This window comes from Gorilla gorilla, chromosome 13, assembly GCF_029281585.2.
Source record: "Gorilla gorilla gorilla isolate KB3781 chromosome 13, NHGRI_mGorGor1-v2.1_pri, whole genome shotgun sequence".
NCBI classification, from domain to species: Eukaryota; Metazoa; Chordata; class Mammalia; order Primates; family Hominidae; genus Gorilla; species Gorilla gorilla.
The window spans coordinates 70847596-70866819 of record NC_073237.2 but is presented as its reverse complement, the minus strand read 5'-3'; the positions used below and the strand labels follow the sequence as shown (position 1 = coordinate 70866819).

Below are 19224 nucleotides of genomic sequence, written 5' to 3'. Positions count from 1 at the left end.
CTTAAAAACTTCTTCAACAAACCCAAAGAAATAACACAGTGTAATAATGAAAATATGGGATGAGTTGTCCTGTTTTTTGGATTCTTTTTAACATGTAGGGCAAGAAAAAACTTTAGAAAGCCTTGTTCCATATATTTGTTGTGTAAGTTTGTGACGATTACAACTGCTGTGATTATTACATTGCTCCTGCTCCTTGCCTCCACCCAAGAAGTCAGCAAGAGATGTCCTAAAATCATTTGATGAAGGCACAGTCTCTGTAGTCACTCAAATAGGGCAGTGGTTTTTCAGTCAGGGTAGTTGTGCCTCCTTGGAAACAGTTGGCAGTATCTGGAGACATTTCTGGTTGTCACAAGTGTGTGTGAGGGCGATGGCACATCTAGTGGGTAGGGCCAGGGATGCTGGTATCGAACAATTTGCAGGATGCCCTTACAGAAAACAATTGCCCAGCGCAACATGCCAATAATGCTGAGCTTGAGCAACACAGCAATAGGGTAATCACAGAAAAACTTTCTCATGGTTTCCCAGAGTACCTTGCTTTGATACGCTTTAATTTCTTCGTAGGTGTGGGTCTGCCACGCCAGCTGGTGCAGCTCTTCCATGGTGTATTGACATGTCTCCAAATGGGACTTAATGATGTTCTGTGCAATTCGGTCTGTGAGAAAAGATATCAATTCAAAGGTTTGTGAATAAAATTACTCTGCTCATTAGCTTTTAATGTGTTTACTATAAGAATGCCTTTTGGAGATACTCCTATTGTATTAAAGTGTCTTTAACATTGCTATCTATCTTAAAATCTTTCTGACAAACTCTTTATTGCATTTTTTCAATTTTCAGTATTTTAATCAAAATTTATTGCTTTCCCCCAGGTCTTTTGATCACAACTTAGGGGTTTTACAAGTTGGAAACCATTCAAAGGTATTTATTTATAAAAAAGATATAAAATTATTATATTTCTTGCTTTTTGGCTTGAAAGTCAACTAACAGTCTTAACACTTGTACTCCAAATACTTTAAAATGTTTTGAAAATCACTAGAACCCTATTGTTTATCTCAGAAAGGGGGCATTAAAATATAAATTTATTTGCTTATTTTTTTTAAAGGAAGCATTAAACAATAAACTAAAAGAAAGGCTATGTATAGAGGAAATAGGGAACAGAATGCAGAGACAAGGAAAGAAATTAAATTTTCTGATAATATTATTTTTGTAGATTTGACTTTGGGGCAATGTAAATCTCTTACATAATAGGAGAGGTGGTGTACACAATACAATATTGGCTTATGAGTTGATAATGATTGGAATTGGGTCATAGGGACCATTATATTCTCCTTTTTAATTTTTTATATAATAACCTTTTTCTTTTAAAAAGTTTAAAAATGATTAAATGATTATATTCACAAAAATTAGTAGCAAACACAATTTTGGGCAGTTTATCCCAATCGAGTTGTATTTCACATTGTATCTTAAATACCAATCATTTTGGGTTTGGAGACATGAAAGTTGAGCAATAGAACCAGACATAAGAGCTCTCCTTAAAAAAAAGCCTGCTGTGGGAGATCAAGACCATCCCGGCTAGCACGGTGAAACCCCATCTCTATTAAAAAAAAACACAGAAAATTAGCCAGGTGTGGTGGCACGCGCCTGTAATCCCAGCTACTCAGGAGGCTGAGGCAGGAGAATCGCTTGAACCTGGGAGGTGGAGGTCGCACCAATGCACTCCAGTCTGGGCGACAGAGCGAGACTCCATCTCAAAAACAAAACAAAACAAAACAAAACAAAACAAAACAAAACAAGCCTGCTGTGAGTCCCCTGAAGGTGGCTAGAGCTAGGAGGTGGTCCCTTGTAATCCCACCTGCTAGTTGAACACTAGTTGAAAATAAAATTTTCTTGTATTTCGGGTTGCGCCATTTCAAATGTAAGTTCTGTTCTTTCTAAACCCCATTTCTCCAGGACAGCCCTCAAAACAGCATTTGGCTGTCTCCTTTCTATCTCACTAAGCTTCTGGTATATAGGGTACAAAGTAAATTAAATTTTAGTGATGTAGAGAACAAAAATTGTAAACTTAAGCTTCTAATAAATTTTCTAAACAAAAATCTCCTACAGACCATTGCCTGGCACATTGGAAACACTGAATAAATGCTAGCTCCAGTTATCCTTATTAGGACAGTCTACATAGTTTGTCATCAGGGGAGCAATATGATGACTCCAATGGAGATACAATTCAGTGGAGATGCTTAATTCTGCAATCCATCCTGCAGAAGGAAGATATTTCAAGACTTTTTCAATCAAAATAAAATAATACATGTAGAAGATGCTACCAAATGCTAACTTCTGATGATAGCTCTACTCTATTGGATTCAGCATTGAGCATTTCTAGACTTGCACTGCTTATGATATTACAAAATCCTTTCTTTAAAAAATCCTATATTCAAAGTTTTATTGAACATTCTCCTATGGTATAAAAAGGGTAAAAATTACTCTATCCATCATATTAAAATAGATTGGTATGTCATGGCTCATCATTTTTCAATTTCACCGGGGCAGTCTAATTACTTAGAATCTAAAAAAACATATTTGCTTCCTAGTAGGTATATAATGTTAACAAGAGATTTTATAGCTTTATAGTTTTCAAACTATTATCTTCTTGGTGTAGTTTGTTTTCATTTTCAAAGACATGCTGATTTGTTGGTAATTTACAGGCTCCAGGGTTTATGAACAAGACTATCATTGCCACTCACAATTGTATTGTGAAAAACCCTATCTGTTCTTTTATGATATCTGCCTGGAACTGTTGGCCAAAGCTTAAGGATTCTCTGGCCTTCTGATATCAAAATTTAGGAGTCTATGGTTTATGAGGAAGGGTAGGTACAATAAATACGTGGGAAGGTTAAGGAAATAGGAAATTAAACCCACATGCATGCTTCAGGACTCAACCCGGATGGTCATGCCTGGTGAAAGTTTCCCTGCCAACGATGTCCTCAGGAAGAAGGGCTGGCTGCTATCACACTTTGATTCTGCCTCAATTGAGCCCTTGTTCCAGTGAGACTCATACTGTGGTTATTTGAATCCTTCTGTTTGTCCCACACCCTTTAAGATTATGAGCTCTTTAAGAACTGGACAGCAGATCCCAGCATAATGCCTTCATATACTCATTCACCAAATATTTTTGAGAAGGTACTCTATATCGGGTCAAGGTACAGATTAAAAAACAAAGATTTTGGCTTTTCTTTTCTTTTCTTTTTTTTTTTTTTTTGAGACCGAGTCTCACTCTGTGGCCCCGGCAGTGGCACGATCTTGGCTCACTGCAACCTCCACCTCCCAGGTTCAAGTGATTCTTATGCCTCAGCCTCCCGAGTAGCTGTGATTACAGGTGTCCACCACCACACCTGGCTAATTTTTGTATTTTTAGTAGAGACAGGTTTCCTCACCTTGGCCAGGCTGGTCTCAAACTCCTGACCTTAAGTGATCCACCTGCTTCAGTCTCCCAAAGTGCTGGGATTACAGGCGTGAGCCACTATCCCCTACCCTTGCCTGTGTTTTAAAGTATCTTACAATAATATAATTTCGTATCATGATGCAATAAATGCCCACAGTTATTGTGGGAGCCCAAAGAAGAAAGTGGCTAACTTAGTCTGGGGGTAGGGGCAGGAAAATAACCATAGAGGAGTTGCCTGGGTCTTGAAGGATGAGCACAGTTTGTCACATGGAGAAGAGAAAGATGTATCCCAGGTAGAGGGAATGATGTTATGAAGGCACAGATAGAAAGCTAGCTGTAGGCTAGGTAATTTCTGACATTACATCTTATATCTTTACAACCTTTACTTCTTTACGACCAGTCTCCCCTTTACTGAGGATAGAAGTGAGGTTTCGAAAGAGCAAGTGAGGGCTGGGTGCAGTGGCTCACGCCTGTAATCCCAGCCCTTTGGGAGGCCAAGGCAGGCAGATCACGAGGTCAGGAGATCGAGACCATCCCGGCCAACATGGTGAAACCCCGTCTCTACTAAAAATACAATAAATAAATAAAGAAATAAATAAATTAGCTGGGCATGGTGGCGGGTGCCTGTAATCCCAGCTACTCAAGAGGCTGAGACAGGAGAATCCCTTGAACCAGGGAGTCGGAAGTTGCAGTGAGCCGAGATTGGGCCACTGCACTCCAGCCTGGTGACAGAGCGTGACTCCGTCTCAAAAAAAGAAAAGACCAAGTGAGTCTAGACCAGTTTCTATGGAGCTAGTAAGCAATGTTTTGAAACCGAGTCCATCTTTCCTGGCTTGAAGTCTTGTATATTTGCAACACAGGGTGCATGGAGGAGATGAGGAGAAATAAGACTAGGGTGGACAGATTTTGTGACTGAAGTAGGGACGTCTGAGTAAACAGGTCAAGGGATTTCATCTTGTAGGATTTTTGGATTTTATCTCTGAATTTTACCAATTCAGAGATAACTGGTAACCAACCGAAGTTGTAAAGTAGGAGCTGTAAAGTATGGTCTGTTTTTTGTCTTATTTATTTATTTTTGAGACAGAGTCTCATTCTGTTGCCCAGGCTGGAGTGAAGTGGCATGATTGCAGCTCAGTGCAACCTCCACTTCTCGGGTTGAAGTGATTCTCCTGCCTCAGCCTCCCAACTAGCTAGGACTACAAGTGGGTACCACCACGCCTGGCTAATTTTTGTATTTTCAGTAGAGATGGGGTTTCTTCATGTTGGCCAGGCTGTTCTCGAACTCTTGACCTCAGGCGATCTGCCCACCTTGGCCTCCCAAAGTGTTGGGATTACAGGTGTGAGCCACCACGCCCAGCCTTGGTTTTTGTTTTAGAAAGGTGACTTTAGTCATGGCAAAGATGAGATGGCATTAGTGAGTACACGAAATTAATCAGGCTGTTGTGAAAATTCACGCAAGCTATGAGGAAGGTCTGAACTAGGTCATAATGACAGAGATGGAGTGGAGGAGCTACAGTCAAGACAATTTTGAAGGAGAATACACGGGACCAGCAGATGTGGCACCGAGACAAAATATTAAATATAGTAGGTGCTCAACCAACGCTGAGTTAGTGAAGATAATGTTGAAGATGTCCATCTGTCTATCCATTCTTCCTTCCTTCAGTTGTCTGCTTTATTTCGCAAAGGATTTGTAAGAGTTAAGGTTGATCCTTTGTTTGATGATCTTAAAGCCTAAGCACTCAGAATGGCTTTGAAGTCAAATGGTAAACATGCAAAATTATTTTCCATATCCTTGTGGTGGGAAATACAAGTCAAATCTCTTTTATAAATAAGACTTATTATGAATGGCAATGAAGGCAAAAGCACAGTAGCAGCAATTGCAGACACATTCCTCCTCCACTTTCTCTCACTATTCTGCAGTGCAGAGGTGAGCCATGTGCAAAACTGACTTGACCCTCTCAAAGCTCAGCTTGATACAAGACACGGTACAGCTAGACTTGGTCTCATGGGAGCAAGGCTGGAGGGTTCATTCTGTCAATTAGAAAGATGCTTGAATGTCCAAGGAGATGGTTTGCTTAGACTGAGAGTCTGCAGTTGTGAAAAGAGGAGAAGGATTTAAAAAGAAAGGCCAAAGGAGAGACAATGAATACAGTATGCAAAGTTTCTGTTAGGAGCCAAAGGAACTTTCAAGAGTCCTTGCTTGGAAAAGTAGAAAAGGTAATAGTAAATGTAGTCCTCTCTAGGGACCAACCACATGAGAAAGTCCAGACAAAAGGGACTGAGGTAAAAGAGCAGAGGATATGGAATCTTTCTGGGCAATCTCACATCCTTCATCCGTTACCCTAACTTGGATTGCAGCTGTTTTCAGCTCAGTTTTTGTTGGCTTCTTTGACTAGCTTGGGCTGCAGATGGTACATGTCGAAGAAGAAGTCAGTATGCTCTGTGCTGGAATAGTAAGTCCAGCAGGAATATTGCCCAGATAACTAACTGATGGGAAATTCTACCACCTCCAAAGGTGATGCACACAAACTCTACACTCTGCTCTTCCTGAGACCACGGATAAGGCTGGAGATTTCTTAAGTGGGTGTGAAAGAAAACTTGTAATGAAAATGCAGCTACATCTTCTCAGTAGTTAAGATTCCCTACATGTGTTCAGTGAGACAGAGGTTTGTTCAATTTACTAAGAGTATGTGGGCTGCTTTGATAGTTAATATAATGATATAGAGGAAAGAGAAAAATTTTATATGCTCAGTCTGTCCAGTCATTCCTTTTAATCATGATAAGGCAAAAAGTGAACATTGATGCAGGCAAGAAAAAATTGGGTGTGTATTGCAGGTTAATATTAAATCCACATTCCTCATTTTCTATTTGTTAATTTCATGAACAATCACTTGCTATCACTTTCTCTCTTTCTCTTCCTTTCCCTTCTATATTCTCACACGTATAAACACATAAAACTTTTTCCCCCCAAAAATTGCTGTTTTGTTTTCAACTTTGACCCTGATACTATTCTTTGTGGAAGGCTTATTGGAATCCAAGATTTATATTCAATTAACAGAATTTATAACTTTATATATTGAGCAACTTTATGGGATAGAAATGACAGTGTGTGAATCAAATGAAAAAAAGTCTCAGAAAGTTTTAAAATAATTGATATAGGTAAATATACTTCTGCATCACTTTGATGAAAAAATATTTTAAAATATTGTTAAAATTGTCAAACCTCCCTAGAAGTCTTAAGGGTAATCTTTACTTTTGATGTGTGCAATAAGAAGACAGAAATTAAATTTTTGAAGGGAAAACTAGAATAAAATTGATGGTAATTCTCAATAGTGTGTGCAATAATTATAGAACCCTGGGGCTGGACCTAACCTCCTTCCTCCATTTCCAAATGGACTGTATCTAAATAATCCTAGAAATTAGCTGAGTTTCCTTACTCTCTCTCTCTCTCTCTCTCTCTCCCCTGAGACTGTAAAGGACTTCTACATATCCTACCCCATCCTCAATACTCTTCATTGTGATCTATTAATAAATCAAAGAAGTAAGAAAGAAAGTCCAGTGTAAGGATTTACAGCATGATTGAGATGTGCGTGATAAGGTTTATACAAGTAAATAGAGTTTTAAAAGGTCAATTATATCAGACGATGTAAAAAGGTGTAAGAATAATATTTTGAAGCAATGTTTAAAGAAATATATGAAAAATAACTTCTCTTACATATTGATCCACACAGTTAAGCAAAGTTTGGAAACAAGTCATCCAAATTACCTAATTCTATGTAGAAAGAAAAAGGGCTACATCTGCTTATTTTGGTGAAAAAGAAGTAAACTGACAAGCAAGGTGACAATGTCTTGTTTATAACTGTGATGTTATAAAATGAGGACCAGCTTGCAGTTACTAAAATAGCAAGTGACCTTCTGCAGCTCTGATTTCAACCACTCAGCGGGTTTTTTTTTCCACCAAACCGGCTTATTTTAGCTCTCACTAGACATTTCAGCAAATGGCGCTCTCCAAAGGCTACAATGTCTCAGACACGGATTGCACGGGTAGTTTCATTAGAATGCCACATCCTGGGAGTGGGGAAAGTTGAGTATATCTTTAAAAACTGCTGCTTTCAGTGTTATTACCAAGAGCACCGGAGGCCCAACTGCACCAAGGCAAGAAAGCTGAGCCTCAGAGCTATATATAGCGCTAGAGGGTGTTGCTCCTGAACTTCGTAATTCTCTGCTCCCACCTCCTCCCTCTTTTTTTTCCTCCTGAGAAAGAATGGTTTCTTCTTGGTGAACTATACCCTCTATTCATTTTTCTCCACAAGGGACTTTTTTTTTTTTTTTAAAGTTGGAAGTATTCTTCCTAAAAATACCGTATCTCAGCCTCAAAGTGATTAATGAATTTTTAATTTGTCACTTGCCTTAAGGATCTAGAGCACCACTGAATTCTCTGTTTAGTTTATACTACTAGTGCGAAAATGGAATTCTTAGGAGATTCACTGTGAATTAGTGGCAGGATATCTCTATGGACTTGCCCAAGGCATGTTTTAAGTGCCTACATTAGGTTTTCATAATATCAAGATTTCTTAGAATCTGTGCTCTTAGGCAGTAACTAAAACATATTAAAACACTTGGTCGAAAGGTGAAACATTTAACCAAATGCACACACAGTTTTCCTTTTTCAAAACAGACAGCCAGTTTTGTTTTCTGTCATTAGACAGAACAAGTCTAGTGGTTTGTCACTGATGGCAATGTCAGAAAAGACAATGTCATTTAAAGACCTTTCTGATTTTTCTAATCCCTATTTAGAGATCGTTATTTTTAGCATAAATAGAATTCTGCTGTCAGAATAAAACCATTGATATATTTAAGCTTAAAACAGTAATCTATTAGTGATCTGTAGATTCGGAGGAAGAGTAGGAGATTTAGCATTTCGTTTCCTCAAGTTTTTTTAAGCAGAAATTGGGGGCATCAATAATTTATAACTTATTTGTTGGCTCAGTTCATGGTCCAACCACTCATTACTTCCCCCTCAATTAATCAGGATAGCTTTCAATCTCCTTTACATGCAAATTCTATTGCCAACTGACATATCAGAGAATGGCATAACTGATTTTTACTTCATGCAGACCTGAACATTCTAAGACCAATTTGCTCCTAGAGTTCTTCAGAAAAAATATGTTGACAAAATGTAAGATACTATACTAACTTTAAAAAATAATAAAAATATAATAAAACACAATTCAATAAACTATGAAATGGAAAAAAAATTAAAAAATCAGATTAATGCAAGTAATAGTAATAGCTGGGCAAAGATTGAATGAATAGATTAATAAAGTGATTAACATTTTCTCAAATTTTAGGAAGCTCAAATAAGATAGCATTTTTTTTTCTTTTGAGTTGGAGTCTTGATCTGTCGCCCAGCTGGAGTGCAGTGGTGCCATCTTGGCTCACTGCAACCTCTGCTTCCCTGGCTTAAGGGATTCTCCTTCCTCAGTCGTGCAACTAGCTGGGACTATAGGCACGAGCCACCACACTTGGCTAATTTTTGTATCTTTTAGTAGAGATGAAGTTTCACCATGTTGGCCAGTCTGGTCTCAAACTCCTGGCCTCAGATGATCTGCCTGCCTCGGCCTCCCAAAGTGAGCCACCGCGCCTGGCTTCAAGTAAGATAGCATTTTCTAATAAAAGGTAAGAAAGCAGGAAGTAAAGCTGAAAGAACCTACATAGCATTTGTGTTTAAACAGAGTATATCCAAAGCAGGGAAAAAATTACAAGCAGGAAAAACAAGTTAACTATCTAAGAGGGTGCTTTCTTTATTTAACAACAGAAAGCTGTTTTGGATCACAAGCATTTTGCTGTATTACAACAGTGTGTGTCTAATTTTTGGGAAATTACAGTTTCCTTTCTTGAAATCAGTTGACGAAATTGAGAAGGAATCTATTGTTAAAAGATTACATGTAAAAGTGAACTTTTACAGTAAAAGATCTCCTTCACAGAACAGTCAGAAAGATTAATTTACTTATATGTCCTGCAGTTGATGAGTTTTAAGGGAGTTATATAGTAAGACCAAGGAAGCCAACATGGTCCCTTTCAGTCTTTTAGTTTGTGCTTTTGGGGAAGTCGCTTAACCTATTTAACTCAGTTTTTTGGGGTTTGATCCTCCATCTGCAAGAGGATTTGGCATCAGTGATGTTTTCTAAGGTCTGTGTGAAGTTTGACAACTTGAGTCTGGAGAGGCTACATGAGAATTTTCTTTCCTTTTTTTTTTTTTTGAGACAGAGTCCCACTCTGTCACCCAGGCTGAAGTGCAGTGGTGCAATCTTGGCTCACTGCAACCTCTGCCTCCCAGGTTTAAGCAATTCTCGTGCCTCAGCCTCCCAAGAAGCTGGGATTACAGGCACGTGTCACCACACCTGGATAATTTTTGTATTTTTAGTGGTGACAGGGGTTCTCCATGTTGGCTAGGCTGGCCTCGAACTCCTGACCTCATGTGATCCACCCGCCTTGGCCTCCCAAAGTGCTGGGATTACAGGTGTGAGCCACTGTGCCTGGCTGATAGGAGAATTTTCTTTGTTGTGACGCATGGGGGAGCAGCCTTGCAGAGTTACAACAGGTCAGAGTATAGTTTACAGGCTTACAAACACTTGAAGAGTCTTAGATAGGACAAACCAAAACAGCAAAATCCAGAGGCCATGGAAAATCTTCCTTTAGTCTTCTTAAAAACTGCACCTCCACACGCCACCAAAGGACAACCAATGGGTCACAGATGATGAAATCTCATTATGAAAATTGCTCAGGGCCATCACTAGGCTTGATTTTCACCATTTGAATTTTGTTGACATATGGATTGATTGTTAATTTAAACAGATGCAATCTCTCCCCCACCTCACCACGCTTTTGGATGTTTAGTCAATGCATTTCTGACCTTTAGGAAGAACTAATTTAGAGGTAATCTTTGAAGGTCATTTTTATATTTTCAAACACCCTAAATTTTAAAAAGTACGTGGTAATTTAAATAATGCATTTAATTGACTAAAGCTTTAAAATAGTGGTTTTTGATGGTTCCTTATTGTGTCAAATTGTTCCAGAACAAATCTTGCTGACAACCAAATAGCAGTTCCCCAGTAGGCCTCATAAACATGCCTCAAATTTAAATAGCAAATTCATTCTCCTCAGTATTAAGATTATGTTTTCAAGAGAAAGCTTACCTTAAAAAATAAATAAAATAAAACAAAAATTGTTTTCCAGTTGGGACAATTTCCAACAGGTTTCCCCACATTTGCAAACATCACAGAAATAAATCCTGTATTGGTTAGCAGAGAGCACCTGTTAAATTGGTTGCATACCACGCTAATCACACCAAAGTATGCTAATCCACATCAACCTTGTGATCAATTGGCGCTTCTGGGTTCCATAGCACATGTGGTATTTTAACCCTTACCAGCTCTTCCAAAAATGGGTGCTTGAAAATGTGGCTAATACATTCACCCCAGCCAGTGGAAAAGTAATTCAGAGCTCTAAAAGCCAATGTCAAAGCTTGCAATGCCTTAAACGTATGGCTTCTCTGCAGTATAATGTCTTGAAATACTATTTAATGTGGAAACTGTCATTAGGGACTGATTCTGAGGTCACTTCATAAGTAGAAACATTCCCTGCTCCTCCAAGTCACAGGCAGAACCTCCTGAAATCTCCTTTCCTTTTGCTTACTGTAGAATATTTTATAATTACTGTGGCTTTTGAAATGGAGTTGGCTTTCCAGTAGCTTCTCAATAAGATTTTGTTGTTGTTGGTGGTGGTGGTAGATTTTAGAATCTTCTTATGAGGTTCTGAATTCTAAGGCAAAATGTAATACCAAACTAGTATCTCCAGGAGAAATACACTGAGGAAGATAAATTTTGCATAGTTTCAACTCAAAATAAAAACGGTGCTTTAGATGAATGTAGTCTAATGAATTGCTAGCACATTGGGAAAACTGTATTGACAGAGGCACAAGCATGTAGTGACTGATATGCACACATGTACTGTAAGTAGATATGTATGTCTATGAGTACTTGAATTGAGCATATATGTGTGTGTTGTTTGTGATGTAAATCATATATTTGTTTGGAAACTGGCTGGTTACAAAGTGCTTTGTATACATTCTACCATTTATTGCAGTTGTGGGGAAGCACTGTACATGTTACTAGGTGATTGTAGACCATCTTTGCGGGGTTATTAGAGGATATCTAGAAAGATATGGATTCGAATAACCCTAAGGATTAACTGTGGAGTCCGTGGCTCCAGGTATCCTCTACAATAATTCATGGTCATAGACTGGTTAATACTATAGATGTAACCATGGTAGAGGTCCTAGGAATATGACAAATTGGCCCCAAACTGGGAGAATTCCTTTTTGAGATAGAAAGCAAGATTTTGGAAATAAGCAGGCTTTGGGAGATATTCTGTGGTTGGCACAGAACAAGGTGGTGCTAAAATTTCAGAAGAGTCAAGTAAGTCCCTCTCCAATGACCCAGGTGACTTAGGTAGCTTGGTCCCTCAGTAGTCAAGAATATCTTCTGCCGGGCGTGGTGGCTCACACCTGTAATATCAACACTTTTGGGAGGCTGAGGCGGGTGTGTTACCTGAGGTCAGGAGTTCAAGACCAGCCTAGTCAACATGGTGAAACCCTGTCTCTACTAAAAACACAAAAGTTAGCCAGGCCTATAATCCCAGCTACTTGAGATGCTGAGGCAGGAGAATCACTTGAACCTGGTAGGTGGAGGTTGCAGTGAGCCAAGATCGCACCACTGCACTCCAGCCTGGGTGACAGGCAGACTCTGTCTAAAAAAAAAAAAAAAGAACCTATCTTCATTTTATGAACATATTTGCTTTTTCTTCAAGAGGAGCTTGGAAGTGATCAGGTTGTAGTGAACTAGGGAGGACAGGTGCGTTTGCCCTAAATCGGCATCTGTACAGCAGCTCACCCTTTAATTGGATTGTACATGAACTTGGAGTGATTTGGGATTGGCTACTACCCTTTCCTTGAGCTGCTCCTGGTTGTCCTTGACATTCATTTTAATCTGATTTCTTGTTTTTATTGTTTTGTTTTGTTTTCAGGAGGATGGACGGAGAGAAGAGGCTAGTGCACGGTTCTGATTTGACAGTGGTTGTTAACTGCATGTTTGGCTGGGTCATTTCACTCAGTGAAAGCCCCGATTATCGTCCTGCTTTCCAGGAGGGAAGTGTGCTGGCTACTGCCATGGACAAGTTATTCAGCATCATTCGGAATTGCTTAGTTGCTTCCAAGTCCCCTCCTCTCTTCTACCCTACTCTTATCTGTGTGACGTGGCTATAACAAGGGGGGAATATTAATGCACATGACCAAAGCTCTCTGGAAGATGAGAGAACCATAGTCTTTAAAAGTCATTTGATCCAATTGTCTTATTTTTCAGATGGTGAGACAGAGTCTCAGACAGCTGGACTAATTTTGAATACATTCACATGGCTAGTATGCAGAGTTAGGACCCCCAATCTCAATGTACTTTCCCTAAATTGCCTGCAAAGGGTGTGTGGTTGGGGTGGGGGTGAGAGAGGCGTTAGATGACAATGAAAGTTCACAAGATGTCTCCTCTCACGGCAAGGAAGAAAGAGCTAAACACTGAATTTTCCTTTTCCCATATTGTTCAAGTAATTTTTCTTGCAAGTTTGGTCTACTTCTATCTGTTTTAATGATGTATTGGACAGTTACCTCTAAATGGAATGCCTACCTGTATTTGATACAGGTTCTATCACAGGACACAGGAAATATATAGCAAGAGTTAAGTTCTATTCTCTGCACCATTTCTGCATGGGTAGTTAGATGTGCATAATAGATTTAAACAGTATAAAATATTTATCCTTAAAAGCATATGCCATTAAAGGTGCTGCTTTAAGACCAAAGCATCTGCTTGGGGTTCTTAATAAGCCACAATTGAAACACCACCACTTTTAATAGAATTCTGCAAAATAAAACACTACTAGTAAAATCTTCTGTATTTTTATGTAGCCTTAATAGAATGAAGTAGTACATTACAGGGACTAGATCGCTTTTAGGCCAATACCTTTTTGTAATCTCCTTTAACTATTAATACTCAGTTTCTATAATAGGTGAATTTTTAAAAAAGAGATTTATATTTATTTATGATGCTTAACATTCCAGGTTCTATAAATAGAACACGAAAGCAATATGAAAATAAGTCTATGTTAAAGACAATATAAGAAGGGATCAATTAATTCACATTTCATTGTCTTTATCTGGAGAGAAAATTACTGAATAGAAGAGCAAACCAAGGTGATGTTTGTAAAAGGCAATGTACACCCTTAGCATTGTAGCTAATTTGATGGATTTTTTTAAATATAAAAAAGCATGTTGTTTGGCTGTTTGAATTGTCTTGTTGTCTGAGACGTTGTAGATACATTGCCAATCACTTCCAGCTTAAATGAGCTTTCATTAAGAGTATTAGTCCTGCAGAATTCGCCAACTCATCTCAGCTTGTTAGTGGTGGAGCAAAGACAAGATGTTCTACTTTCCTTTTCTGCATGTTTGCGGAGCATCTTTTAGCTAGCTTCCTCTCCCTGCCACCAACCACTGCAAAATGTTATCCCTAAAGATGTAACACATCCATCACGCCAGCTTGAAGTAAAATTCCAGCTAAACCCAGTTAATACTGCTGTCTAAATATTAATTTTCGGCTTACTTGTTGCCATTCTTTCATTTCATGGCTTCTTTTTCCTATGGTTTTAGAAAAACCCAAGGATATAACTCCTGAAATGTTTCATGGTTTTCTGTTTGCTTACCCACATTTTATTTCTATCCTCAAAACTAGGGGAATAAAACATTCCTGATAAGAGATGTGGCTCAGGTTGATTAATACTTGCCGTCTCCCTCACCTCCAGAAGAGTGTGGTAGCATCCTGCCCAGAACGTATACTTAGGATGTGATGAATTGCCATGACTATTTATTTTCGTGGTATCTCCTAGACGGTGAGGGCAGAAACCTTGTTCTGCTCTTCTCAAGTGTATGGCACATTCCAAAAATAGGTATTTGAAGAAAAATGCCTGGCAGTCTAGGACACTGACTTAACCTTAACCTTAGAATTTAAGCTTTATCACTTAACTAACTCTCTGTCCTAGGAATATCACTCACTGTCTCAGACTCTCAATTTCTTTATCTGTACAATGAAATGGTTTCTTCACTGCTCACCTGAAGGAACTGGTGTGAGGCTCAAAATGACTAAAATGCATGAAATGATTTTCTACATTTTTCTCCACATATCAAACATTATCATTAGAGCCCTTAACCTAGGAATTTTGTAGTTTCGTTGGTGAACTTTCAGCAAGACAAGTTTGTTTTTTTGGGAGAGTATTCCTGACTGCTAATATTCAAAAACTGACTTTTTGGGATCTGCATGCAGTTGCTCATATAGTTGTGTTATGGTTCTTACATGTGTGTTTTTATCAAAAATTTCAAACTCATGAGATCTTAGTCTATATGGACTGGTCTAAAAACTGGTTTTTAGAAGTGATCTGCTTTTAAGATGACCCAATATCAGAAGCATAATGACCTAGTTGCATACATTTCATTATTCTCTTAGAATCGAGAGGAAGCAGATCAGGACTTCTGGTAGCCAAGGGTGATGTTAAATTTTTTTTTTTTTTGGTGTGACATAATCTCAAATTCACCCAGTCAGGATGTGGCAAAATCTGATTTTCTGTTTTATATGCATAGGGTTTTTTTCTATGGCAGCTTGCCACCAACCAGATTGGTTTAGATGCCCATTAATCAAATCAAGTCAAAATGACAGCGTGCATACTCTGAAAGCTCCAGTTTGTAGTGCCTAGAAGGAGGTCAGGTAGGCAGCAAACACCAAACCTGTGTTGTGGTGAGAATGGCAATCAACTTGTGAGGAGCTGCCATTGGTGGGAGGAAATACAGTATAACGGTTAAAAGAATGGGTTTTGATGTTACTCAGATATGGGCTTATACGTGTTCTTTGCTTTTTACAAGTTATATAACTTCTAAGCCTCGATTTTTCCATCAGTAAAATATACAAATACATAACAGGCATAATGGGATTGTTATGAGAATTTAAATAGGACTTGCTCGTCACAGTGTAGGTGCTCGATAAAAGGTAATTATATTATCTGCAATAACCAGTGATACTAATAGTCAATTAAAATAACAGCTATATTATTAATAATAATGGTGCTTACATATGATAGGTATTGTACTAAGAACTCATAAATATTAACTCACTTAATCCACACACACAGATAGACTATTATTGGCCTGGGTTAACAACTGAGACTCAGAGAAGTTAAGTAAATTGTTTAAGGGAAAAGGCACAATTGGGTTTTGAATGCAGGCACTTTGACTCCAGAAGCAGAGTTCTTAGCCACCACACTATACCACAGATGCCTTCCTGCCCAGTGATACTGTCAAGGATTTAATATTTTAGTGAAATGAGTGTCAATGTTTTGGACGGTGCAGGAAAGACAGTATATTATACTATTGCGGCTCTTCATTGGTACCTAGATTCAACAGTCATAGAACGGGTTTGTGTCCACTAGGTGGCATTGCTGTTTTAACGAAATGTGAACCAAACCACTATTTAGGCTCAGGGGTCTGCTAAATTTGAGAGCACTGGCAGGACAGTCCATTTGCATCCCTAAATGTCTGATGAAAAAATCCTCCAAAATTTGAAACATATTTAAAGATATCTAAAGACTAGAGGTATCTTGAAATAATTGAATAAAATATACGCGAGTTTATTTTGCATGTCAATGTCTGTGCAGAATATCTGGATAAATTTTGAGATTCTCTAGTCCAGTTCTGTCAGTTCACAGAATAGACTCAGGGTCAGAGAGGAAAAGTGACTTGTTCAGGGTAACGCAGACCTGATGGTTTGGCTGTAGTTCTCTTTCCATAATATTTAATGTGGTTGCTAAATCATAAACAAATTATGATTTATTAATTCTTAGAAGACTCCTCTTTTGAATATAGGCCAGAAGATTGCTTCACTGTTGTGAGTTTTTGTTTTATAAGGATTCAAACATATCTCTCAAATTAATAGTAGACTCAGGAACTTAGATATTAAGTAGTATAAATGCAAAGGAAGGTGCCTTTTCCCTCTTGAAAAGTTTGAATGACTATTTTAAATGACCGTCCCTATTAGTTGACAGTGCAGTCTATGAATTGAGACCCATGGCAGGTAGCAGGTTAACAGAGGAGTGGAGGGACTCTGGAATCAGACTGTCTGAGGTGAACCCTGGCTCTGTCATTTAGTAATTATAGGACTCTGGGACGTTATGAGACATCTCTAAGCTTCGGTTTCAGCATCTGTATAATAGAAATACTATATTAATTTATCTTTTAAGATGTTCGTGAAAAGTAAACGTGTGAAGGGCCCATGATATAGTAAAAACAAGGTTAAGGATGACAGTAATAATTAACTATTTTTGTTATTTTAGTTGATGTTTCTTTTTTTGTGTGTCTCTCAGCTGTGAAAGTCATTACAGGTGCTTTGTCAACAATGTTACTCACTGTCACATGCTGCATTGCTAAAAGGGAGAAATAACGCTTCAGGTTTATAACTGTGTAACATCGCTTCTTCCTCAACCAGATGGTACAAGTAGCCAAGAATATGGCCATGTATTTCATTATGTGTTCACAGCAGCTTAATTTAAAACACTTGTAGGCTTTAGGCTCCTATTTGCAGGTTAGACAGAGAAGGTGACTGAGCATGTAGCATAAAACAGTAATAGCTAAGAGTTATTGAGCACTTCCTGAGTGCCAAACCTTGCTATGGTTTACACGTATTAACTCATTTAAGCTTTACAATGTCCCTGTGAGCTACAAACTAATGCTTTCCCCCTTGTAAAGATGAAGGAACTGGGATTGAGAAACTTGCTCCAGCTTAAATAGTAAGCCAAAGAGCCAGGATTTAAACTCAGGTAGCACAGTTCTTAATTGCTCTGCTCTGCCACCTCTTTGGGCAGAGCCCTTGAAGAAATGTAAAGAGCCCTTGAAGGTTCCTGAGCTCTAGCCTGCTTTCTCCAGTACACTAAATATTGCAGTGAAGCCTGGGATCACATCGCCACTGTTTGCTTAGCTCTTCTAGGCTACTGTTAACATGCAACCCTGTTACCCAGGAGAGTGATGTGTTAAACCTACTTCAATATTTTTATGGCAGTTAGTTGATGAGATTAACTGGTTAAACATTTAATAGACCCCTGAGTTTGATGGAGTAAAACAAAGTTGCAGTGGGTCAGAAGAGAGCTTGCCTAAGGCAGGGCACTCTTGAAGATCGCTCCTTAGGAATCGAAGGAAAGAGGATCAGCTTTCTGATGCAATCATGCCTATGACTAGCTTATTTGTTGCTCTCATGTTCTATAAGATTCCAGACTACACTCTTTTCATTGCTGTAATTCAGAATCCCATATGGAATTCTTGAATTCAGATTTCCAAGAGCCTTGGCGGTCTTCTGGTCTATCGCCCTGACTTCACCAAGAAGGAAGCTGAGATACTGTTTGCTTAAAGTTTGTCCCCATTTATCTTAGAGGAAGAGTTGGGCCCCTGTTCGTTTGGTTATTCCACACTGTTTCTATATCCTTCAGCAATTTCACTTTGAATAGCATCAACTTTGAATACATGCCGAAATTTCCCTGTTTATACCAATAACATTTTTCCTTCAGTGAGAACCCAAATTCAACAGATAGCATCTGTTCTTTACAGATAGCATCTTTCTATTTATAATTTCTTCTTTCTTCCTTTGCTTGAAATAAACTTTTATGGGGTGGGGAAAAATGACATTTATTAGAATATATTTAAAAATCAATTTGTTTTCTCAGTAGAAGCTGTGAATCCAAGTAATTCAGTTTAAATCTTAAGAAAATTACCATACTAAATAGGACCAAGGTAAATTCAAAGCAAAATCTCAAAAAAAGCCACTGGGAGGAGACTTCCACTTACCGATTTCAGTCATGGTTATCCCTGGTGCTAACTGCCCATTGTTGAAAGAGCTATAGGTAAACAAGTTGGGTACGGATGTGAGGTCATAGATAGGTTCTTGCTTTATCTGTTTGATTCCAGTCATGTCAAGTCCTGACTGATCAGGGGACGGCTGACCGGAATCGACGTTGTAATAACCCTCAGACTTGGGCAGGTCAATGACGTGCCCGTTGGCATAAGTGCCGCTGGTCTCGTTGTTCAGGTTGCTCAGGCCGTTGCTAATGCTGCTGCTGTACACCCTGGCAAGGGCTTCTGCCTCCCCACTCTGCTGCTGCCGCTGTTCCTGCAGCCGCTGCTGGTGCTTCTGCACCTCAGCATACAGGCTGTCCCTTTGCTTCTTGGACATCCTCCCAAACTTCACAGCTGGGTTGGAGAGAAAAGCAGAAAACAGCACTTGTGGTTATCATTCGCGTTAACCACCTCAGGTACAACGGGTCATGGGACGGTTGTCCCTTCAACTTCAAATGCACAGATGTCTAGCACCATAACTTAAGAACCCATTCATTTGCACTCCACATCTGGGGAAAGGTTATATTCAGAGGGTACCTGTCCTGGTTTACGCTCACAGTGAGAAATAAATCTAAGCCAGGAAGAAATATAAAAACTTATGTATGTATTTCTCATTGCCATGAAGTTAGAAAGCATGTTTTCCTCTTTTTTTCTTACCTGTGGAAAAAAATGCAAAAAAACAAAATACCAAATTAGCAATAGTACCCGCTATTAAAATGTTAACCAACACTCATAACTAACTTTTCTCTTAATCTTTAGGATT

General features: G+C 38.7%; 1 protein-coding gene across 1 annotated transcript in view; it reads right to left on the bottom strand.

The window, feature by feature from the left end:
• The window catches only part of RORB (RAR related orphan receptor B), a 194050-nt gene that overhangs the window by 29085 nt on the left and 145741 nt on the right, over nucleotides 1-19224 (bottom strand). Inside the window, exons 4-5 of the mRNA XM_004048134.5 lie at nucleotides 18414-18815; nucleotides 531-652 (exon numbers count right to left, since the gene is read on the bottom strand). Coding sequence (XP_004048182.3) covers nucleotides 531-652; nucleotides 18414-18815 — 524 coding nt within the window. The remainder of the gene's footprint in view (nucleotides 1-530; nucleotides 653-18413; nucleotides 18816-19224) is intronic.